The sequence below is a fragment of the Ursus arctos genome, unplaced genomic scaffold, assembly GCF_023065955.2.
Source record: "Ursus arctos isolate Adak ecotype North America unplaced genomic scaffold, UrsArc2.0 scaffold_8, whole genome shotgun sequence".
Classification (NCBI taxonomy): domain Eukaryota; kingdom Metazoa; phylum Chordata; class Mammalia; order Carnivora; family Ursidae; genus Ursus; species Ursus arctos.
The window spans coordinates 47,237,195-47,261,889 of record NW_026623100.1 but is presented as its reverse complement, the minus strand read 5'-3'; the positions used below and the strand labels follow the sequence as shown (position 1 = coordinate 47,261,889).

The 24,695-nt window shown below is 55.7% G+C and overlaps 2 protein-coding genes across 2 annotated transcripts; one reads left to right on the top strand and one right to left on the bottom strand.

The window, feature by feature from the left end:
• Positions 1 to 431: 431 nt before the first annotated feature.
• On the top strand, positions 432 to 9,454 carry LOC113243167 (60S ribosomal protein L34-like). The gene is made up of 3 exons (XM_026481657.4): positions 432 to 733; positions 2,383 to 2,391; positions 9,208 to 9,454. Exons 1-3 carry the CDS (start codon positions 432 to 434, stop codon positions 9,452 to 9,454), a joined length of 558 nt encoding a protein of 185 aa, XP_026337442.3.
• Positions 9,455 to 16,336: 6,882 nt separating this feature from the next.
• Positions 16,337 to 24,479, bottom strand: SH2D6 (SH2 domain containing 6). The gene is made up of 14 exons (XM_057308958.1): positions 24,438 to 24,479; positions 23,258 to 23,283; positions 22,621 to 22,786; positions 22,422 to 22,530; positions 21,796 to 21,854; positions 21,092 to 21,158; positions 20,156 to 20,178; positions 19,655 to 19,715; positions 19,188 to 19,266; positions 18,827 to 19,005; positions 18,326 to 18,384; positions 17,978 to 18,061; positions 17,648 to 17,806; positions 16,337 to 17,026 (listed from the first exon to the last, which is right to left on the bottom strand). The coding sequence occupies exons 1-14, from the start codon at positions 24,477 to 24,479 to the stop codon at positions 16,910 to 16,912; spliced, it is 1,230 nt and encodes a 409-aa protein (XP_057164941.1). The 3' UTR covers positions 16,337 to 16,909.
• Between the last annotated feature and the right edge of the window lie 216 nt (positions 24,480 to 24,695).

Here is a 24,695-nt window from a genome sequence, read left to right as displayed (position 1 = left end):
ATGCATGCAATGAAATATTGTTCAGCCTTTAAAAGGAAGAATGTTCTGACACATGCTACAACATGGATGAACCTTGAAGACATTATGCTCAGTGAAACGAGTCAGTCACAAAAAGACAATGTATGATTCCAATTACAGGAGGTCCCTAGACTAGTCAAATTCACTGAGAGAACAGAACGGCAGTCGCCAGGGGCTGGGGGTGGGGAGGGGAGAATGGTGAGATGTTATTTAATGGATACAGAATTTCAATTTTGCAAGATGAAAACAATTCTAGAAACTGGTTGCACGACAATGTGGATATACTTAACATTATTCAATATTCAATCATATCTTCAAAAATGGCTAAGATGGTGAATTTTATGTTACATATCTTTTACCACAACTAAAAATTTTTTTTTAATTTTCTGGGGACAGTGTCTAGGGGCATTTAGATGGCCCAGCAGCTGACATACCATCATAGGCTGTCCTACAACACAGTCTCTGACAGAACTAGGCTATCCCGAACCCCTGACAGCAGAATTGTTTCCCTTTATACCAAGAAGGTTAGGAAAGCACCAAAATGTGTGTGTGGGATTTCCCTGGGCCGACATCAAGGAGTTCGTGCTGTGAGACCTCACCTTCCTATGAGGTCGTCTCAAATGAACAAACAGGCCAGCAGGGCCGATGGCGGTCCCATGTCTGCTAAATGTGTCCGCGATGGGATCAAACGTGCTTTCTTTACTGAGGAACAGAAGTCTGAAAGTGTTGAAGGAAGGACAGAACACAAGCACAGAGTCAGAAAGCTAAATTTAAAAATGCAGCTTTTTTTTGAGTAACAGAGATTTTTTTGGTAAAGTTTGATTTAAGCTTGAGGTGGAAAATGGAATTTAAAAATATTTTGAGTCCAGGTGAATCCAGACCCCAGGACAGACTGACTTTCCGAGGTAGCTGAGGACAGCAGCTGGTAACTCAGGCTGGACCGTGAAATCCCTGAAGACCACGGGAGCTGGACTTCTTGGCTGTCCGGATAAGAAGCGGGAGCAAAGACCATCCTGCCCCCTTCTGATCTGGGGGGCTCCTTTCTGAGACAATGAAGAACACTGGGCTAGGATTACGACATTGTGGTCTAGTTTAAATGTTCACCTGTAATTCATACTTTAACATGAAAGATACAATAAAATAGAATTGTACTTTTCACAGAATTTTAAAGAAATAGGAGTTCATTGGGCATCACAGGCCGGAAGGCCAGTCCCTAAGCCGCACTGTGTCTTTTTTTCATTTCTCTCAGGGCCTCTCTGTGAGTGTAAGTATAATTCTATTTGGAAATAACACCAAGAGTCTAAATTTGATACCTGTTGTAAAAGTGAGCCCGAGCCTGATTGCCCTCCTGCCAGCCGCCGGGTACCCACCTCCAGGATCGGACAGGACCCGGAGGGAAGCCATTTGGGACCTGAGAGAGAACGCAGTCTGTTTGAGAGGCCTGGTCAGAACCACCCTGAGAATGAATTTCGGCTTCTCCAATGTCTGATCCTCAGTCTTTTCTTTTATCTTTGCGCAGATTCAGCAATTGCGTCTGTGTGGGTGTCTCCAAGCCCCCACTTCCGCCTGACCTCTCTGGTAACTCCAGTCCCACGCTCCCACCTGCCCGAGAGAAAGGTCCACTTTGCTGCCCAACCAACGCGGGCCCCGAAGCTCAATGCTCCAAATTGACCTCATCATTCTACCTCCCAGACCTGAAACCTAGAATGATTTTCAACTCCTACCTCTCCCTTGGCACAGGGACCCAGTTAGTCACCACACACAGTCACCCGCTGTTGGTAATGGCTGTCACACTCAGCCCATTGTAAACGGTGTGAGATTGCCGTGGGTGTCGAACCTGTCAGGAGATCAGGAGGAATGGGACCCCGCCTGGAATAGGCTGGCAGCAGCTCGGGAATCTGTCGCTAATGGCAAGAGTGGTGTGTAATGGGAGCAATGGGGCGATGGGTGAGATGAGGGGATGTGGTCAAGGTCAGTGCCAGGTTCCCAGGCTAAGAGAGGTCAGACAAGCATGGAAGTCATGAGCCAGAGCAGAGCTGGGAGCTGAGATCTGGGCTCATAGGACAGAGCAGGGCACCGTGACTGGCTTCTAGGGACAGAGTTTTGCTTCGGGGGATGGCAGTGGGTTGTCCTTGGAAAGTCGAGGCCTGTGCTGTCTTAGCTGCGTTGTGGCCAGGCCTCATGGAACTGTGTACCCTTAACACGCTCCCTCTTTTCCACCATCCTAACTCACCACAGCCCAGAGTGACTCCTTCATTGCCTTGACTTTGAGAGATGCATCTCGACCTGGGAGAAGACCATTACGCATCCAACCTGGCAGCCTCTGGAAGGGAAGCACCCAGCATCTGTTGCACACCTGCTGAGGCTTTTTGTGTATTTTGTCACATTCATCCTGGCAGCAACACCTGAGACGGGCGGGGACAACTGACATTTGTTCAGTGACTTTGGTGTTTATTTTATTGTCACAAACACTAACTCATCTGACCCTATGGCAACCCAGTGAAGTGGTCAGAGCCCATTTGGCAGATGAGAACACTGAGGCCAGAGGGGTTAAGGCGACTGGCTAAAGTCACCCAGGTCCTCGTTACCCCAAGCGCAGTCCTTCAGTATCCCCTGGGAGTTGTTAGAAACACGGGATCTCGGGCTCACCCCAGGCCCCTGAACCAGCATCTGCAGCTGAACCAGGACCCTGGGGATTCGCGGGCACATTAAGCTGGTCTGGGGAGTTGCTGGAGGAATCTGTACTAGAAAGCGGCCTGACGGGGCTACGCTGGCTCCACTCAGCCATGGTGGACGCGAAGACCAGGTTACCCGCAGCTCTCAGAGTTGAGCGCGACCCCTGGCCCTCGGCGGGGAGTGAGGCCGACAGAGCCAGCGGCTGGGTGAGGAGAGAAGCGAAAGGGAAGGCAAGTCGAGGGGTGTCTGTGGAGCTTCTGCTGGGGCCCCGGGCACACAGAGCAGGGAGGCCTGGGAGCTGAGGGCGTGTTTGCGGAGCGCGACGGGGGACACTGCCAGGGCGGCCTACAACCGGGACACCGAGGCAAGCTCCGCGCAGAAGGTCCCTGGGCAGCGGAGGGCCTCCCTGAGCAGAGGCAGAGGGAAGGCAGGAGGAGGCCAGGAGGCCGGGGGGGTGGTGGCCCTGCAGACCAGGCAAGTGCGTGCGGGTTCGGTGCGCCGGGCAGCGTCTCCACGGGGTGTTGGCTGAAGAACGCCCTGGTGCCTTCTTCTCTACCCTCTGTTTCCCTCAGCCGGCTCCTGTTCTCAGGGGCACGTCTGTGTTGACGCCATTGCAGCTCTCGAACTGCTCGCCGCCTTTCCCCACACCAGCCCTGAGCCCCTCAGCCCCCTGCCCTCTTTGTCTTGGTAAGGCCGCCACTCCGCACCTGTCCCTCGGTCCCTCGGGAGGATCGCTGACTCCTCCCCTTCTTATGACCTTCACATTCAGTTCCCTCGCCTCTGCGTGAGTTATCTCTGGTGAGAACCGTTTATCTCGCAATGTCTCCCTACCTCTCGTATCTCCACCCCCCCCCCCACGCAGGAATCTTTGGCGGCTTCCTTTGTGGAGTTCGAATTCCGCAGCCTCAGCTACTGTGCTCCGCTCTCCGTGCCTTCCTCCCACTTGACCATGTCTCTCACTCTCCCCAGTGCTCCCGTTGAGACAGCCGTCCCCATCATGCCGCACCTCCCCTCCCTCAGATCCTTCTTGTCCGTGCCTGCTTGTCTGCCCCCGCCCGGGGAGACCTCCAGTCCTTGTGTCCTCTCGCCAAAGCCTGCTGGTCTTTCTCTGCCCATAGCATGCCTCCGCTTCTCTTCTGCTGGGATCAGAACCGAGGATTTGTGGCCCGGATCACGACGATGATCCCTATCAGGCACAAACGTCCCAGGAAAGATGAGTGAGAGAGCGATAGAGTCACCATGGTGGTCTCTGGGTTCTGGGCAATTGGTAATTTTTTCCTTCCTCCTTTTAAAAAGTATTCTCCTGTTTTCTAGGTTAAGCATGTGCTATGCTATAACGATACAAAGAACATAAGCGATTATGTTTTCTAGAGCATGGATGGCAGTGAGAAAGAGGCTGACGGGCAGGCTGCTGTCAGGAAGGGGGCAGGTGGGTGGCCCCAGGTGGTTGGCGTTGGGGGGATGGGGAAGTGGAAAGTGCAGTAGTTAATTCGGACCTGGGCTTGGATCCCAGCTTTGCACCTCACCGTGACCCTGGGCAAGTTAGTTAACCCTCTGAGTTTCTACATATGCTAGTTGTGTGGCTTTGGGAAACTCATGTAGGCCCTGTAAGCCCGATGATTGATTCAACGACTTTAGTAACTATGGAACGACGCGCCAGAAACGGTTCTGGATGCTACAGTCTAGCTATGCGCAATTCACACACGAAGTCTCCCCCCTCGTGGAGTCTCTAGAGGGGAGACGCAGATAATAAACGTCCAAGAAAGATGTAATATCTGATGTTCATACGGGCACACACGGACACAAACACATATATGGTATCCCAGGCGGTGATTCAGTGCCATGAAGGGAGTGTAAAGAAGGATCTAGAGGCTGGAGTGTGGGAGGGGCCGCTGTCTTAAATAGGGTAGTTCAGGGAGGCCTCACTGAGGGGGGTGACATTGAAGCAGAGATAGAAGGAATGAGAGAGCCAGCTCTGTGAGTGACTGGGGAGAGAATTCCACCCCAAAAGGACAGCAGTGCCAAGGCCTCCAGGCAAGAGTGGGCTGTGGGTCTGAGGAGCAGCCAGGAAGAAGCCAGTATGGCGGGAGCCAAGTAGGGGGAGTGGCAGGAGGTGACAGCAGGGAGGTGGCAGTGGGCCTGATGGGCCATGGTCAAGACTTCGGTGGCTAAGGATGGCGGCAAGAGGGGCAGTGGTGCGTGTATCCCGAAGGCAGAGCCGATGGGGTTTGCTGATGTACTGACTGCAAATTGTGACTGCGACACATCGAGCAAGAGTCCTTGAACCAATGTTGGTCTGAGCGCTGGAAGGATGAGTGCCATGGAGCTGCTTACTGAGACTGGGAAGTATCGAATGCCTGTTTAAATAACCAGTGCTGTGGTGGGACGGGCCCTGTAGTTCTTAGAATGATTGCAACACACCCTTCAGGATTAAGGGAAACTTTTTTTAAAAAAATAAAGGTTTATTACTTACAGGACCTGGAAATTACATAGCATACTTGGGACCACAGAGTGAGGTCACAGGGAGAGGGAGAGAGAGAGAGAATGCACATGGAGGCCTGGGGTCAAGGGTGGAGGCCTAGGGTTTCACAGACTCACTCTTGTTGGTGAATTTAAAACATAAGAGGGGGAATTTAAAGCATGGGAAGAGAAAAGGCAAGGGGCCCAAATGATCAGTTATCAAAATTGACCAAGATCTGTAAAAACAAAGGAGCCTCAGTCCAGGAAGCGGCCTGGCTCCTGGTTTAATCCCGTAGCTGGTAATGTGAAGTGTATGCCTCTTAGAAGTGATAACTTGGCGATCCGAGCTGAAGTCAGGCACTTGCATTACAAAAAAGAAGAAAATCAACGCCAGAGCTTCCACTACAGGAAGGCTATGGAAGGGGCACAACTGGGGGGGGGGGCACACCGGGGGGGGGGGGAGCACAATTGGGAGGCACAATAAAGGTTTGATTTTGGATAGTGTGTTGGCCGTATCTATTAGATGTTCAGGTCAAAGTGTTGAGTAGACAGTTGGGTACTCAAGCCTGGAGTTCAGAGGACAGGCGAGGGCTGGAGATGTAAACATAGTTATTGTCAGCATAGAGAGATGGATCTCATTTCATGACCCTGGATGAGGTCATCTGTGCGAGCAAGGACAGAGAAAAAGGAAGGACTGAGTCCTGGGGCCCTCCGATGTTAGACGTCAGGAAAATGAAGAGGAACCAAAAAATATATGGAGAAGGAGGGGCTGGTGAAATAAAGGGGAACCACAAAAGAGTGGAGGCCCAGAGGCCAGGTGAGATTGTGTTCACTAACCATGAACCCTTGTGTTGTTGTTGCTAGTATTGTTGATGGGCTAAGTTCAGGCTCTATGTGGGTGATTCTATTACTACTTTATCAGGAGGAATGCTATTACGACTATATTAAAGAAAGGCCACCATTTTTAATGGTCAATGGTTCAACAAACCAATTCCACCCAATTGAATGCACCAGTCATCCTGCACTCCAAATTAGGGTTATCCTGATCTCACACAACCCCCTGTGATGGAAATCCAGAGGGAACAAGGCAGTGGTGGGGACTGGGTGGGCCTGGGGCGCACGGCTTGGGAGGAGGCCACATTTGGAATCCTTGGAAAGCAGGTGGGGCCTGAGATCCCACAACAGAGCTTTGGTCTCTGGGGAGCCTGGTGAGAGTTAGGTGAGGTCCTGGGCCCAGAGCAGTGCTCCGGTCCTTCAGAATGCTGACACTGTGAGCCGAATGAGCAAGCCGGCAGAGGAGCCAGCTGTTGGAACAGACGAGTTCTTTTGTGAGTACTTTGTTTTTCTGGCATCCCGTGGAGCCTCCAGCTTCTTTCTCTGTGACCCCTGACCTTAAATTTGCCATTCCCTCACCCTTCCCCATACTCAGGTGTCCCCCTCTCTGATTCTAGCCCCTGGCCGCCACCTGTTCTGTCCCTCCAGCAGCAAGGCCTCTGATCCTCTCAAGTCAGCAACCCCTCTGGTCAGGGCTACCTGCCAGCCCTCCCTCCCCAGGGCCCGTCGCCCACCAGCATCCTCACTCCTACCGCGGAACGGAGCCTGAATTCACACACTAGCCACGGCAGATACTTTTTGTTCTCTGAAATTAATAAAATCTCCCTCTTGTTCCTGCTGCCTCAGTGAACAAGCACATCTCATGCTTTTTGAAGCCACTGTCCCTTGTTATTACCCTGTTTTCTCAGAGCCTAATCACTCTGCACACATTATAACCTTCGGAGAGACATGCTTTACTGAAGCGAGCCTCTGCATATAAGACGGAACTGGAGGATGCACCAGGGCTCACCCCAGAGAAACCCCGAGGATCACAGAGGTGGGGGTGGGGGAATTGGGAGGAAGGAGGGGATCACAAAGGAGGTCATCCTCTTCAGCTAGATAACTGTGCACTTTGCATTTCACAGAGGAGAAAACCTCTTTGCAACACTCTGTATCATTCATGGGCAAGGAACAGAACGTTTCACCATAGGATGATTCCACCCCTGAGGAGCCAACCCACGGCCTTGGCCTCCTGAGCAGGGCCATTAACTGAGCCAACTACATAAGAAAAGAACTCATAGGGGCACCTGGGTGGCTCAGTCGTTAAGCGTCTGCCTTCGGCTCAGGGCGTGATCCCAGAGTCCTGGGATCCAGCCCCACATCGGGCTCCTCTGCTGGGAGCCTGCTTCTGCTGGGACCCTGCTTCTTCTTTCCCACTCTCCCTGCTTGTGTTCCCTCTCTTGCTGGCTGTCTCTCTCTCTTTTTCAAATAAACAAATAAAATCTTTAAAAAAAGAAAAGAAAAGAACTCATAAGGCCCAGGCCTGTGGGTCAGCGAGTTTGGTGATCGGGCATGTGCATGTGTCCAGGTAGCAAACTTCAGGGCCTTGGGATGCCCCTGGAAGAGACAGCACACCCTCTGCTTCTCTCATTGGACCTCGCCAACATCGTTTCCCACTGCTGGGGGGGCTGCCCAGGGCCCGGCTCACAATCCAGCTCAGAGGGGTGATAGAAGTAGAGTCCTTGACCTGCCCTTGCAATGTCCATAGTCGAGCTGTGGCAAAAAGATACTGAAGAACTCGAGGTGGTTTAGAAAGCGAGGGGAAGACATCGGGGAAGTGGAGTGATGGTATGGGGACACCAGGGTGCCTCCGCTTGAAGTGTGAGAACTTGCGGCTCCTTAACATCCTGGCTCCTCAGCTTCCCCCTCTAAGGAATGAGGCCAATGCCATCTGTCCTTTGCTCTTGCCTTGGGCATCTAGCGAAGTAACAGGTGGAGGGTAGTGAAGGGGAGAGAACCGGAACGTGGGCCTGCTGTGGGAAGCTAATCTCTGGTCACTTCCTGTCCATTCGCAGGGAGGGTTCAAAGCAGGGCAGTTTACCCTTCCTCATCCTGAGCAGGAACGCAAAGCAAGATGTGACCTTGCTGTGCAAGCTCTGATAATCAAAAATCCCAGGGCTAATCTAGCCTGTCTCTGGAAAGATACACAAGAAAGTGGTAACACTGCTTCTCTCCGGGGTGGAGAACAGGGCAGCTGGGCGAAAGGTATGGGAGGGACACTGTCTTCTCTGTGCGAGACTCTTTTGTGCCTTTTTAATTTAATACCATGTGATTTTAATATCCAATAAAAAATAAGTATAATTCCAACTTAAAAGTGGTTCTAGGAATTGGTTCAAGGTGGGGACAGAGCCGGGAGCTGGCTTTGCCCTGGGTGTTCCCCCTTCTCTGACCATGCGCGGTTGGTGAAGGGCTAGGAGCGTAGACCAAAGGGCTTGCAGGCCCCTGCAGCCGGTGTGTCGTCTCAGAGTCCTTCTCTGCCCTCCTCTTCGCCTCCAGCTCCTGCGAGCGCTTTCTGCCAGGCCAGTGAGCCTGAGTCGGGGGGGCGGGGGCAGCGGGGAGGCGCGTGCCACCGGCACAGGCTGTACCCTCCAGTGCAGGGCACTGCGTGCTCACCTGCCTGCGAGCCGGGCCGGCCTGAGCTCACCAGGCTCACGAATTGCATCAGCAACAAGCAGCCCTGGGACGGTGGGCAAGGGTCATGACGATGTGCGCATGGTCACCCGGAGAGGCCGAGGCCCAGGCCCGGCCGAGGGCAAAGGGCATGCCCAAATGGAATGGGGCAGATGACAAGGAAGGCCTCCTTCCACCCTGGCATCAAAAGGGAGGCCAGCAGTGGCCACTGTCGCTGGTCCCGTGCCAGACTGCATGGGCCAGTCCTGAAGCCTGCTTCAGTCCCTGGGCGGCGACCCTGACCCAGCAGGTGGCAGCCTGAGGTTGTTGTGACCCATGAGCCTTTGTGTGAGGGAGCAAGTGACACCTCGGAGCTGCCACTTCGGGGCTCTGAGTACCTGCTCCCATCTCTGTGCTCCCAGAATGAATCCAGGCCTTCCCCGGGAGGCTTGGCTCCCAGTGTACCTCCACCCGAAGCCCGCAACTGGTTCTGCCAGCTCAGTGGCCCCCAGTGCCCTCGAGGGAAGTTCCTCTACCTCCACGGGGGCCCAGGAGCAGGCAGGTCTGTAGAAGGCTGCTTCCCGCTCAGGCGCAGGCCCGACGGACCGGACTAAGGCAGACTGAGGATGCGGGAAGACCCCGTGGGCACGACTCCTGGTTCTGCCCCTTAGCCTCTCCAGGCCGTAGCTGCTTCATCCAGGGCTGCCCAGCATCATGGCGTCGTCCCTTGGAGGATGTCACATGTGGCACACATCATCCACGTTATGCTATTACACCTCATGTCATTATCACCGAGCCCTTCGTCAATGGATGCTGACTGAACCCTCGTCTCGAGCTGACGGTGCCTCGGGAAGGTGGTCGGGCTTTGGCATCCCTCCCTTTGGCCTGGGCGTTGAACGACAGAGTGAGAGCAGGTAGACGTAAGTCTAGCCTCAAATGGGATAGAAGGGTCTGACCTCCCGGCGAAGAGAAATCGGGCCGGCCTGGACAGAGCCTGAGAGCCAACGGGTGCCCAGGCCCTCCCTGAACAGGTCCCCCAGAAGCAGAGCTCTGGGTCCCCGCTCTGTCCACAGGCTGCAGGTGTGGGGGAGCTGGGTTGACTCAGAAACACCCAGCGCTACCCCAGCTCCCAGCAGCACCTGTTCCCAGAGCCTTCCCTTAGGGGGTCCTGCTCTGCTTCCAGAAGGAGTGGAGCTAGAGACTTAGGAGGGCCAAGGCAGAGGGGAGTGCAGGGGTATGTTTTCTGGAGCGCGGAGGGGTACGAGAAGCTCCTGGGATCTTCTGGGAGCTACAGGAGACTGGCTGAGCTCACCCGCCTCCGGCCTTGCATCAGCTGCAGAGCTGGCTGCCAGGCCCTGGGAACGGGCAGGAGCGTCCCCGGAGCCGCTTGGCCCTGCTGCTTGCTCTCAGGGAGAGGGTGGACGGGAGGAGCAGGCATGCCTGGGGCTCCTTGGGCTCTCCATTTCCAGGTCAGCCAGCTGCCCCAACTCCCAGCTTCCCGGGCAGCAGATGGCCTGTGTGATCAAGGACAGGCACAGCCGAGGGCCTTGGGAGGTCCTGGCCTGGCCAAGGTCTCCTTGCTGGAAGCCTTCCTAACGTCAGTGGCGTCTCCCAGGTAGACTCAGGGACTCTGGAGCTGGTTCCTCTCTGGCCCCTGACATCACCGCTTTAAAAATGACGCTGTACCAACAGCAGCAGGTGCCGCAGATACGGGCAGGACATGCGGAGACTTCCAATGTGGCCTTGATCTCACACTTGCCTTATTAATGATTCACCTCAGGGTTGAATGCGACAGGAGGTTCACGGACGGGTTCCTGTTCTGTTGTTCTCCCCAGTGTTTGGGATTTACAGAATCCGTGAGAACTGCCTGGCACCTCCTCTGTCCCTGGATCCTTTTGGGGTACACAAGTGCATGTGTGTCGGGGAGAAGAGTCTGTTCGAAATGGAAGTGCAATGCCAGCTCCCCTTCATCTCCCCTCTTCCCGGAGCTTCTCGAAGGGGCGTGTGGAGTTTCCAGGCATTCTGGGGAGCACCCATCAGCCCTCCTCACTCTCCAACCAACCCTTTCTCTTGCCAGCCTCCTCCTACTCCAAGCCCATTGGGGCCGCTGTCTTGTGATGTCCTGGGAGCTGAGCTGAGGACAACAGGCAAAGGAAAGGAGAGCTGAAGAGCCAGAGCAGAGAGCAGGCTGGGGGGGCAGGGCAGGGACACAAGGGCTCAAGGGAGCCAGAGTCCTCCCTAACCCAGTGCTTCTGGCCTCTCCTGGACTCAGTTTCCAAGTCTCTCTCACTTCCTCTCCATCTCCAGGCCTTATCCCCAGCTGAGGTGGTGCTAGAGAAAAAATGCACACACACACCCCCCCCCATCATAGACTCCTCTCTCTTCCTTGGGCTTTCATTTTCTCATTGGTAACATGAGGAGACAGGACAAGATGGCTCAAGTGCTATAGGAGTCCATGATAGCATTCTTTTGCTAGAACTTTCTCTTTCAGTGTTCCACCCCCTTGCAGATCCTGCCTTGGTGTTTGTTCTTGGATTTTTGCTCCTGGTCTCTGACCCTCCCCTAACTTCCAGGCTTTTAGGGAGACTGGGCTGATCCACTCATTATGTCAGGACAAACATTAGGCTATTCCAAACCTACACTTGCCCTTTAGAAGCTGTATCTCCTGGGTTTCCAATAAATCCAAAGTGCATTGCAAAGGGGGCGCTTCTCTGCAAGGAGCACAGAAGACCAGCCCAGCAGAGCGCAAACCTTGTGGGGCTGAGCAGGAGGGCTGGAGGGGGGCGGGGGAGAAGCAGAGAACGTAGGGGAAGGCCGGCCAGGCTATGAGAGGCACAGTCCCAGCAGCACGCAATAAGCCCCAGGCCCTGAAGATCTTGGGATATCAAGGTTGGAAAGGCCCTTGGAGGTTACCTAAGCCGAGCACCCTGCCCCTCCTATTCCATTTTAAAGATGAGGCCCAGCAAAATAAGGTGACCTAAAAGAAAGTATAATTTGATACCAAAAAAGGAGCAAGAACTTGATTTCCCTTTAAAAGATGGTCCTTTAAATGGAATAATTTCGCTTCAGGAAGAGCTCACTGTGCGGGTTGTGTTTTTCTCCTTTTTTGTCACCAACTGGTGATGTCATCATCATGGTCCATGGGTGTTCTGAGGACCAGATTTGGAAACCACTCTCCTGAAGTCCTTCTCCTCCCAACACCCGTCTCTCTCCTCAACCAGATTTGCAAAGTAAACAAAGGGGACATCTGGGTCAACTGAGATCAAAAACACTTTTAAAACAACCTCAGTATCCCCATAAATGGTCATGGCAGCCATACAGGAAGCAGGGACCTGTTGCTCAGAGTAGGGCGCAGGCGGAAACTCTGCCTTGGGGCTCTGGGCCAGGGCTAGGACCTAACTCCACGCCAGGCAGACCGTGGGTAGGTAGGTAGGTAAGGAGTAGGTAGGCAGGTAGGTAAGTAGCTGGGTGGCTTCTCTCATATCCTTGGCACGTGAGGAGGATTCTGGGAGTATCGATTCTGGAAAGACAGCGCGTGTGTTCCCCCTATCCTGGCGGAGAGGGCTTTTACGTCTTCTTATTTGCGGGTCTTAGAGATTGGGAGTGAAGGTGGGGAGGAGGAGTCCTCCGGTAGGTGTGGAGGGGGAACAGGATGCTAGTTCGGTGCCTGGCACATAATACACACTCAGTAAACACTGGTGAGCGATGTGTGGGGCGTGTGGTATAGTTTATGGTAGCTCTAGAGCCGGTCAGACAAGCCCAAACTCTGGTTCTACCACTAACAGCTCTGTGCTTCAGAAAAATCCCCGACACCCCCAAACTTCAAGCACACAAGTGCCTGCGGCAGGCAGGGGTCTTCTTAACAATATCAGAAGCCATACTCCCACGAGCTTAAACCAAAAAGAAATTTCTAGCTCACACAGCTGGGAGCGGCACTACCGCAAAAGCAGTGACTTTGGGGCAGGACCCAGTGTCTCCAAGATTCTTGATCCTTGTCTTCGCCTGACTTTTGCAGATAAGCTCTGTCCGTGTGGTGGGGACGGTGGCCATTTGCAGCCCAAACTCAGGTTTGGAGAGATGGCTTCTCTCCCTCAACATCAATATATCCATCTCAGAGAAGGCTTTGATTGGGCCTGCTTTGGCCCTAGTCAGACCGAGGTCACATGCCTGGTCCTATGGTGCGGGGAAGTGGATGATGTCACCAGGAGGAGGGGGATGGGAAAGCCAGGTGGGCAGACAAAACAATAATCACAGTACCTATAATACCTAAAGGTCGAGAGCACGTGTGCGCGTGTGCATGTGTGTGTGTGGAGGGCGTGTTGGGGAAGCCCGGTCAGAAAGAGCCCCTGAACGGGGGCATGCAGGTGGGACCAGTACCAAGCTTGGTCTATTCACAGGATTATCATTAGGGACCAATCATTTGGCTCCACTACATGTCCGGCTCCACATTAGGCTAAGTATATGTTACATAAATCATTTCTCATTCTCACAGTAACCCTGAGAAGTAGGTATTATTAGCCCCATTTTAAAAATAAAGAGACGGTTGCTGAAGGGGAGGTGGGTGGGGGGATGAGGGAACTGGGTGATGGGTATTAAGGAGGGCACTTGATGTAATGAGCACTGGGTGTTCTATGCAACTGATGAATCACTAAATTCTACCCCTGAAACTAATAATACACTCTATGTTAACTAAATTGAATTTAAATAAAGAATTTTTTAAAAAAGTAAAGAGACAGAATTTAAGGACACACAGGCAGTGAATAACTGAGCCAGATTCAAACTTGGGTCCCTCAGATTCCAGAGCCCATGTTTTTGCCCAAGGTCAGGCTGCCGCTTTGGAAACTCAAGCTGAAAGCTTGCTGGATGGTTGCAGACAGCACACTGTGAGCCCCAGCAGATGCGGTCTTGCCAGGGACTTTCACGTACTTTCTAGCCGTTTACTTCCTCTGCTCCCTGTCCTACAGGCCCTTCCTGGCAAATGAAGACATGGAGACGGACAAACCACTTGTGGTAATACAGGGGCTTCTTCATCAAATGGCATTTTTCCCAGACTTGATCCCCCAATCAGTGACCCTGCCTGGAATTTTCCAGAGGAAATGGGGCTGGGGTGTTTGGAGGGACACTGGCATGACAAAAAATCAAAGGATGTCATCTCTCACCTAAATCACAGAAGTATCTGCAGCCCCTAATTGTTCTCCCAGTCCCCGTGCTGCCTCCCCAACCCACTCAGCACGTCACAACTGGAGAGACCCTCCTAAAATACTATGCCTCCTGCACCCACCCCTGCTCTGCTCCCCTTTGCCCACGCTCATTATGGAGGCTTCCCAGGCTCCTGGAGACCTAGCCCCCCTCCCAACTTGTCCAGCTTTCTCTTTCACACTGCCCCTCACACTTGGGAATGCAAAAGACTTGGAGCAATAGGATAGCAAGGAAGCACAGGTGGCCATTTAAATTCAAATGAATTAAAATCAATTCAATTATAGTTAAAAATTCAGTTCCTCAGTCACAGTAGCCACATCTAGGTGCTCAATAACCTCTTGAACTAGTGGCTACTGTACTGGACAATGCAGACATAGAATGTTCCTATCATCACAGAAAGTTCTGTTGGACTTTACTCTTACAAAGGAAGCTCTGACCAAGGAATGTGAACAGCTTAGAGGAATCCAGGGTAGATCTGACCTATTCAGTGACTTTCTTTCTTTCTTTCTTTCTTTTCTTTCTTTCATTCATTCAGTGACTCTTTCAACAAATATTTGGCACCTATTGTATTCCAGGTCCTGAATACACAATAGTGGGCAGTGGTAACTTGGTCCTTTCCTAGGAGTGAAAAGGCAATCGCTAGAAGGTGTCCTAAGTGCCTGAGCCCGGGTTTGGGGAACTGGGAAGGCGTCTTAGAACAGGGGACATCTAAGTGCGACCTGTAAGCTGAGGGGGTACTAGCTAAACTGAGTGGCTCTCTGGACCAAGCTCTCTTTGGCCGTTAGTGGCCCGTATCACAGGCTCTTCCCTCTGCCTGGACTGCTGCTCCTCTCTTTCTCCCCAGGGAGAGAAGGAGGGAGGCTAGTTCTTTAAAGTTAGTCCTGCAGCTGGGACCAAGCAGAGAGTCTCTGTTAGCCCACCAACTCAAGAGCTCTGTGCTGTGGCCTTTGCTCCCCCTCACAGGTCAGCTGGCTCTACGCTTAGCTTAGCTAATTAAGGGCTAGGAAAAGCAGGCCCTGGGGCAGAGGGCTCCTCAAGAGAAGTGAAAGCTGAGAATCAGGTGGGAGAGTCTGACTGTACCCTGAGGCCAACACAAGGTTGGGCTCTCCACCTTCTCCAGTCCCTAAGTTCCTGCCTGGGTCAGGCTGGGGAAAGTGTACAGGAGACAGGCCACTACCACGTAGGGCCTAGAGGGAGCCAGGACTGGCTAACAGAGCCGAGGGAGGCTGGCCTGGAGTCTCCTATCCCCCTGCTTCTGCGAGAGCCACCAGCTGCTCACCCCCACTCCCCATCACACATTTGCGCCCACCCTCATCTGGCCCTGTGCCACCTGCCCCATGCTGCTCCTCTTCCCCGGGCCTGGCCAGAAAGAACAGCGGGACTTCAAAGTGACAGTCATTGACCCGAATTCCCGTGCGTGTTTATCTGGGAGGCAGGCCCTAGCGCGCTGCCCATCAGGCCCTGCACTGTCCTCACCGCCTTCCAGAGCACGCCTCACTTAAGCCTCCTCCCCCTAGGATCGTTGCGTAGTGACATCTCCGCCTCTATTAGAGAAATTAAGGAGAGGGTGATCCATCAGAGCCGGCAGCGCGGGGGCCAACCGGCAACGCCCCACCGCCCAGCCTGGCCCCGTTTGTCACTTGCATCTCACGGCGCCCGCGGCGCCCCTCGCCCATCTCCCCGCGTTCGTGACGGGCATCAGCAAGATCCGATCCGGAGCCTCCCTGCCGGCCGGCGCCCGAGGTCGGGAGGGAGGCGGGGCCGGGGGCCCGGCTGGGGGTAGGGGGTCCGGCCCCTCCGTGCCAGCCCGAGCGCCAGGCGGCCGCAGAGCCGCCCTTTGTTTGGCGGCGCTCTCGGCTTCTGAGCAGTCACGGTCACATGGCGCTTCCGGCACGGGGTGTTCCGGGCGCCGCGCCAGGGCTCGCGGACGCCCCCGCCCCTGCGCGCCCGCCGCCCAGCCCGCCGGCCAGCCGGCCGCCTATCTCGGAGCCCCCAGGCTCCCGGAGCCGGAGCGGCGGCTGGACCTTCCCTGCCGGGCCCCGCAGGCGGCTCTGCTTGTCTTCTCTGAGCTCCTCCTTGGGCCTTCCATAGCTTCTGATCTTAGGACTGGCGTGTCCAATACCCAGTTGCTTCCTGGGGTCTGCCTGTCTCCCCTGCTCTAGACAACACCAAGTGAGCAAAATCAGGCGCATCTCTCCCTGGGGCAACACTGTACAGCAAATAGGTGGGGGACGAGTACTTAATTAAGTCCGTTCTCATCATTTAGTGGGGCGGCAGAGTCCGCACCAAGCCTTTCCCACCCTTCCCCCGGCCCTGACCCGACCCCCCCCCCCCGACAGCCCCTCCCCCGCAAACAAAATCAGACAAAAACCAGCCACCCCACGATGGCCTCCACCGAATGTCTAAGGGCAAAAGACCCAATCAGGGACAGAAATGGGGCTGGCCCTTCCTGCGGTGGCCTGGCCACCACTGCTCCATCACTCCCAGACCCAGTCTGTACCTTGGAACACTTAAGGACCTTGGAGCCTCAGGGAGGCCACCTCTGCCTCGCTCAGCAGATTCAAGAATTCATTCAACAAATATTTATTGAGAGCCGACTATGTACAGTGCTACCAAAGCAGCCAGCCCTGTGCTAAGCCCCCAAGAGCATGTGAAAGGGTTCTCTTTGTGTCCAAGCAGGGCTCTGGGCAGCCGCCTGAGGCTCAGCTTCCCTGAGGAGGCCTTTATCCAGAGCCCCTTGGGAGGCCCTAGTAAACAGGGCTGACACATCCATGCCTGGGGCCTGGGAATGGGGGCCCTGACCGACGCCTGCTTCCCAGCCTTGGAGATGCAGGAGGGAGGGGCAGTGCCAGGCTCCAGGTGAACATGGGGTGGGGTCTCAGGGGTTCTTTCTGCTTCTGGGCAACCTTTCCCAAAGCCTCTCATCCAGGCCTGCAGGGACTGGGGCAAGGGAAGGGGACGGCCTGGAGGGGTGGAGACCTGGGAGAGGCGAGGGGCGGGGGACAGCCCAGGGTGGCCAGGGCAAAGAGCAAACTACGGCGCGGGAGGTGGGTGTGTACAATCCGCCGTGGCATCAGGGCTTGGTGGGGAAGAGCAGGCAGGTGAGCTGACGGCTGCCGCTGTGTCTGTCCACAAGGGGCAGGGGGTGCTGTGTGTAGTGCCGGACCATGGCGGCCACGGAGGGGAACAGCTAGACAGGAAGCAGGGCATCGGTGAGTCCCCCGAGCCTCATGCTGGGAGAAACTTCCTGAAGGAACTGTGGGACTCTGAGGAGGAGGCTCGTTCACATTTTTCTAAACCCTTTCCTTCTCCAGTTTGCCCCATGAAGGTCCACTGCCGTTTTGTGCCCCATTCCAGGCCTCGCGCAGCTTTCTTGGACTGCACCCGCGGGCGTGCTGTTAGCCAGGCCAGGTGGAAACAACCCTGGGGCCCGCCTCTGCCCGGGTCCTCCAGCCTGGGAACCTCAGCAAGTGCTGGGCACAAAGTTGAGCCCTTGGCATGGATCGGAGTCTGGACTACCTGGGCCCTGCTCTCCTCCTACCTGGGGTCATGGCAGGCACAAATCCCCACCCCCCAGCTCCACCCACGCCTGGGGCCCTGGGCAGACTGAGCCCTGCAGGAGGGGGTGCCTCCCCTAGTTGAAGCAGACCTCTGAGAAGGAACTCAAGTCACTGGCCTCTGTCACGTCCCTCCAGTCCAGAAAAACTGCAAAATGTGGGTTTTCCCCTGGGCAAATGTGCCTGCCTGGGCCCAGCACACGGCTCTGTGGTGGCCTCTTGCCTGCAAGTCCCTGTCCTCCTCCAGCACCTACCTCTTCGCGGTTCCTGCCCTCCCGTCCCAGGGCATAGTGGCTCCCACCGTCCAGGCGCCGGATGGGAATGTTGAAGACCCGGCCATGGAGAAGCACCGCCAGGGTGAGGGGCTGGGAACCATGAGGCTCTGAGCTGGGGCGCACAGTATAGGCCCCGTCCTGTGGAGGAGACCCCACCTGTCAGCCTCATCTCCCACCCGTCTACCTGCGGCCCTGGCCCACAGATGGCCAGCACCCCCACCCCACCCTCCCGTCCCCAGAGGCTCAGCCAGCCACAGCCCATGAGCAGAAGGGTATCCGCGAAGGCCCAGGGGCGCTGCAGTTGCCCACCTTTCGGAATCGGAGCAGGGCACTCTCAACAGCATGGCGGTCACAGTTGCCTGAGTACCAGGGCTGAGCCAGCAGGCTGCCGTCCTGTACATACACACACAGCCATTCAGAGACACGCCAGGGCACTGGAGAGGGGCTGGGGGGCAGAGAGCCCCGGGCTGCAGTTATCTGTGTTCACATCTGCCTTCCCCAGACCAAGTCTGCACCAGCAGAACAAAGATGTGTCCGTGCCTGGTGCCCAGCGCCGTGCTGCACACACACGTTCAATGTGTTGCTTGCAATGGCGGACGCCAGCCCAAGAGGGTTCCCTGTTGGCCTCCTCCCAGCCCTCTCCCAGCCCCTCCTCACCTCGGCAGCTGAGGTGCTCCAGGTGGGTGCTCTAGAGGAAAGAGAGGATCTCCTTCCAGCTGGAAGAAGCAGATTACAGAGTTGAGGCTGGGAGGGTTTAGGCAAAGAAGGCTTTGGGCCTAGCTGCAGAGGTGGGGGTGGTTAGAGGGCCGTGCACATAGGCCTGAAGCACAAAACAGGACCCTCAGTGCTTCACCTCTCCTCTCCAGGTCTCGGGTTCTGGTAGGACTTATCAGCTAGGCCACGTGTGACCTCCAAGTGAAGGGTGACCTTGAGGTATAGGCTGGGGGTTTCCCGCTTCGGTGAAGATCCTAGAAATTGCCCAGTGGGATCCCCTCAGGTCTGCTGTCAGCTGAAGTCAGAAGGGCAAGGACTCCCACAGCAAAGTGGGGCATGAGGGGTGGGCAGGGGTTGGGGAGCAGAGTTTGTGGCCTACAGGGCTGTGGCTAGGGTGGGCTGGCAGGACTGCCTGGGGTTCATGCTGAAGATGCCTGTACTCACCTTTAGAGGTGGCATTCGCTGCTCCCTGGGACACAGAAAGGCTGGTCAGAAGAGACTCGGTCCTGTGGCCCCATCCGCTGGGCCTGAAGTCCCTCCCTGAGCCTCCCCGCACCCCAGGCCACTTCTCCCCTGGGTACCAGCCTCTTACATTCCGAGCTTCCTGGGGGGCTGTGGTGGGCCTGTGGGGGCAAGTTGGGGAAGAGAGCTCAGGTTTTACCTCCTTTAAGAGAAAGAGACCAGTGAGCCCAGAGATTGCAGGGTCAGAGCTGGGGAAGCCTGAGTTGGCCACATTATGCGCGCGCATGCACACACACACACACACACACACACACGCACACACACACCCCTGATGGGCACTCACCTGGGCACCACTGATACCCTTGGCAGAGAGATTGGGGGCATCAGGACTTGGGAGCTCAGAGTCCGAGTCAAGGCCGGGACTGAAAGAGTGAGGGCAGCTGGGCTGGGCTGGGCCCCAGGCAGGGAGATTCCCGCTGACCTGGGAGGGGTGCGGACTCCTGCAGGGCCTGCGGCTTCTCAGCAGCCCGGGCTCTCTGGGAGTCCTTCCAACCAGAGGGAGTGCTGTCCTGCATAAGAGCTGGGAAGCCCCATGCAGCCCTTGCTTAAGTACCCCTCCCACTATGCACAGCGGGGGTCAACCTGGACCAAAGACCGAAGAGTGGGTGTCCATGTGGGCGTCTGAAGGCAAACGTGTATTGGTGGAGTGGTGAGGGACGACAAGGGAAGAAGATAGAGCCAGAATGTGTCCCGTTTTGAGCAGCTGAGGGCCCCGGGCAGGAGGGATCTGGGACAGAGGGAAGCGTTCACCTGGACTAGGCTCACACTCCAGGTAGAGGTTCTCATCAGATTTCTCTGGAAGGCCTGGTACCTAAGAGTTTGACCAGCAAGTGGGAGAGAAGGTGAATCCATCACTTGGGGGGGGGGGACAGCTATGAGCATCTCCCTCCCCACTTACAAGGTGGACTTCCTTCTGAGGGCTAGCCAGATAATTCAAATTGCTCCTTTGCCTGGGGAGGAGGCCCACGAGCACCTTCCCCTTCTGAGGTGCCTGTAGGCCCCAGCTCTCCTAGAATGTGGGCGTCCAGGAGAGCTCTGGGCGAGGCCTTCCCCAGTAGCGCAGGACAGCTGCCTTACACCCTGTCAGGGGCCTGTGGCAAACAGGGAGCCACTCTGCTCTGAGCCCTTTTCCTTGGTTTCAGAGGTATTTTCTGGCCCTCCCAGGCCCGCAACCCTAACCCTGCCAACTTCCTAGCCAAAACCCTAGAGGGTGAGTGGGGTGGGGGTGGGGGGGATGGAGGGGCCACTCACCACCCTGGCCGGTGTAGCCCACTCTGGGAGGAAAAGGAGAAAACACCAGTCAGAAGCGCAGGGAGAAAGGAATTCAGCGAAACTTAGGCTGGAAGAGTGGAGTGTCCTCGGACCTTATCTGAGGGCATCCTCAGAGCCAGCTTTGAAGCCCCAGGAGAAAGCCACCCTGAGCTCCGATCGCCCCACTTCACAACCCCCAGGCTGTTGCCCAGCTTGACCACCCAAATGATTGGCCAGGCTTGCTCCAAACGACTTCGGGCTATTCCAAAAATCAGAACCACCGCCAAGCCCATGAAGGCGTACTAATCACCGAGCACAGTAACCACAAACGAATGTGCCTCGGGTTAGCTGTTTGGCCCGAGGCAGGAGGAGACTGCCCCTCTTGGGCCATTTTCAGACAAAAACACACTGGCTGAGGTCCCTCACTATCCCAGCATCCCAGGGTTCTGGATTCACAGGCCTCAGGGCACTTAGCACAGAGTCTCCGACAGTGACAGCAGTAATGACAAGGATGGAATCAGAGGCTGGTGGCCATAGGTCCCCTTTGATGGGGGGATGACACTCAGATGTGTTTAACCAGTGAGGGTCCTCTGGGCGGGCAAGGCTGCCCTCCAGATGTCCTCATGCCGGCGTGGCCCTGGCCTGCCCCGGGGGGCCACAGCATATGCACAACCGGACCTGGGAGTCAGCAGCTGCTTTGTGACCTCAGGCAAGGCATTTCTGGGCTCCAGTCCCTAGTCTCCTTCTGAACTGCCTGCCTTAGCGGGGATGGGGAAACCGCAGGTAAAAAAACGAGGACCCTGGGGGGAGTGCAGTGACCAGGCAAAGCAGGAAACCAAGCAACCTGAGCTGAGCTTTACCCTGAGAGGGCCAGGATTCCCCATCTCGGGGTGGGCAGTGAGCGGGCCTCTGAAGAAGACAGGACATCCTCATTACCTTGCTTCCCGAAGGGGAAGGGCCGCCCCTGCTTCCGAGCCTCCTGCAGGCTCAGTGCTGCCTTCAGCTGTGGGTACAAGTGGGCGGTGAGGGGGAACAGGGTTAGGGGTCGGGGGAGGGAGGGGAACTGAGGCAGGGGAAGGGCAAGGATGGCGGGCGGGGTGCTGCGGGGTGATGTGTGTCTGTGCAGCCTCGAGACCACTACAGCACAAGAGCTCCTGTGCAGTGGGGACTTGGCCTCTGTTCTGTGGCTCTTCCTTTGTTATGAATCTCTCCCCGTTTTTTGTTTTATTCCAGTAAAATCTATGAGGAGAGTAGTAACTTCTGAGACCGTAAGCTTCTCTCAGCACAGCGGGCCTTCCGAGCTGCCAGTGAGGGATTTCTTCCCTCTCTAGGCAGGGAGGGGTCCTCAGGCTCCAGGGTGCAGGGAGGGGTAGCCGAGCCTGCCCTGCCCTCCCGGCTCCAGCTCCAGAGGATGGGTGAGTCCAGGGGGATGCTGGCGGCTGGGTGAGGGGAGGGGGTTCCGGGCAGGTGGCAGGTGGGAGCAGCAAGGGCTAACAGGCTCCGCTTCTGACAGGGGACCTCTTGAATGCAAATATGGGAGAATCTTGCAAATGAGATGCCTCTTAGATTTACTCCCTGGGAAATGGTAGCCGGGTGGGGTGGGTGGGGAAGGAGAGACTGGGGGGGTGGGTGTTGCTCACCGTTGTGGCCTGGGGCTGTGGTGGTGGTGACTTGGATGGGCCCAGAGGGCCAGGGTGATCTGGAAAAGGCCCCAGGCATCGTGGGTCGGTGGGTTCCTTCCACATAGGTTCCCATTTTCCTCCCACTCCCCACCTAGCCTCTATTTCCTCCTCCCCCCTCTCCCCCTCACTGGCTTCCCCATAGCCCCATCTCCATGGCAACTGGAGGCGGCCAGCTTTCCTGCCCCCACCTGGCCTAGTGGAGGAGCCCTGGGGGTGGGATGCCAGCAGCAGCCGGGCTCTCCTGGCATCCCTACCCTTGCTCTGAGAAGTGAGGGATCTCAGAGGAGGCCCCAGGGACCCTGTTGGGCCTCCTGCTTTCCCACTGTTGCCTTGGTTACAGTGCCCCTCCAGGCTCCTCTCCCCTTCCCACTCTTCCTCCTGCCTTTTTCCCTCCTCCCTCCGCCTTTCCTTCATCCTTCTCTCTCTGCCCAGCCCAGAAGCTTCCGCAACTGCCAGCTGAGGCCTCCCCTTGCCGCCCCAGCACAGACAAAGGGAGAAGAGGCAAGGCCTGACCGTCTTTCCTCGTGGGGACCCTCTGTCCTGCCTGACCACCCAAGTCCCTGCCTCAACTCCCCAGGCCTTACCCAAGTACAGAGAGTCCTTCTCGGGGTCAGGAACGTGGGCTGGGGCAAGACTGAAGGGCAGAGCCTCACAGGGGGGCAGCTCATATTTATCTTCCTCATCTTCCTCCTCCTCCTAGGCTTTCCAGAAGCGACAGAAGAGGGGCAGGACCCGTGGTAGCCACTGTGGCCCACCTCCCTCCACCCCAGTCTCAGCAGCTGCACTTACCTCGAATCTCCAGGTTCCTGGGGTGGGCCGAGGAGATCGGCCGGGGGCATCTTTGTTCCAGGCTTGGGAATCTGGACAGGGGACTGATGAGACTGGCCTCACCTTCCAGCGCCCCCCACCCCGCAATGACTTACTCTTTTTCCCCAATATAATAAACCACCTGCATTTTTACAGTGGGTCTTACTGCTTCATTGGACTCAGAGGAGCCATTCACAATGAGCCTTTCCAGCACTGCAGCAGGGCCAGTGAAGTCGACATTTTGAAAACAAGGGGCCCACTGTGACTTACCTACACATCTAGGGGGTGGAAGGGGTGGCCCCAACCTGCAATCAGACTCTAGTCAACGCCGCACTGCTCCCAGGCCATTCACACCCGAGACTATGTGAGTGGCGCCCCCTGGAGTTGTGTGCCAGTAGCCTGGGACCAGCGCAGCAGGAAGAACAGTCTGGGGGTAAAGCTAGTGTCTGGTGGGTACGTGAGCTGGTGCCCCAGTGAAGCCAGTAGTGGGGGAGCTCACAGTGGGGGTGCTCACAGTGGGGTGGAGGTAGGTGAATGGTCGCACCAGGCAAGTAGGGCTGTGCCCAGGAAGGGGGCAGCGAGGTAGAGACAAGAGAGGAGGCAGAGGACTCACCAGAGCTTGCTTCCCCTGAACTTGTCCTGGAAAGAATCAGGGGGTAGTCAGTGTAACCGGGATGCCTCTCCCTGGGAGAAGTCCTGGGCCCCCAGGGGTGGTGGGCACATCTGTGCGCCTGGGGCTGCCCCAGAACCAACTCTCACCATGGGTGGCCTGAAGGAGCTATGATTCCCGGGAGCCCAGGCTCTACCACAAATGGCCTAGGGACAGAGGCCCTATTATTCTCATCATTTGCATCTGACAAGCACCAGGAATGTGGGTGTGCTGTGGCCTCTAACCTCAGACCAAGTTGCCCCAGGAGGCTCCCATAAGCTCCTCTCCGTTGCCTTCCACAGCTGCGGTCCCTGGTCTCCAGCCCCCCTGTCCCACTGGAGAAGAGCTCTCCCCTCTGCTCTGGGGCCTCAGGCCCAAAAGCTGGACCAGTGCTCAGAGGCTTTCTGCAGCTCTCTGATCGGTGCCCCCTCCTCCCAGAGGCTCCAACTCGCCCCTCCATCAGCCAGACTGTCCTTTCCCAACACACAGAACATATGACATTAATGGGCAGGTCAGGTTGAAAATGAGAGACTGTCCTTGCACTTTTCTTAAACGCTTTACGCTTGCTATCCTTCCCTGGTGAATGGTGACCAATGATCAAAGAAACAGAGGTTAGTGAAAAGCTCAGAAATATGATGTGTATTTAGTTTGACAGCTTCCTTTCTGGATGGCTGTATTTATTCATTGAGTAAATATTTATTGAATATCCTCTCTATGCCAGGCACTGTTCCAGGTGCTGAAGATGTTGTAGAAAAACCAAAGGAATCATGTGTACTCCCTGCTGGATCGTCACAATAGCCTCATGATGCCGATGTGAGTTTATCCCTGCAGTTCAGATGAGGGAAGTGAGTGTATGAGTCAGAGCGGGCTCACCGTGGAATACCACTGATGCGGTGGCTTCAACAACAGAAATGTATTGTGTCACTGTTCTGGAGGTCAGAAGCCCAAGATCAGTGTGCCATCAGGATTCATTTCTGGTGAGAGGTCTTTTCCTGGCTTGCAGACGGTCACCTCCTCGCTGTGTCCTCACATGGCCTGGACTCTGTGCAGGCATGGAGAGAGATGTCTCTGATCCCTTCTTAGAAGGACACGGGTCTGATGCAATCAGGCCTTCACCTTTATGACCTCATTTAACCTTACTGACCTCCCTAAAGAGCCAGTCTTCAAATCCAATCACAGTGGGCATTAGGGCTTCACCATATGCGTGGAGGAGGGCAAACGCAGTCCAGAGCTCAGAGGCTTTGAGGAATTGAGTCGCTTTCCCAAGGTCAGACAATTAGAAAGTATGGGAGGTGGGATTCCGCCTGAGGTTTGCCCAACCCAGAGCCTGTGCACCAATGAGTGGGTGCTCCTTTATCTCTTCCAGGATTGAGTCCTTACCCTCCTTTCCTGCGATGGAATT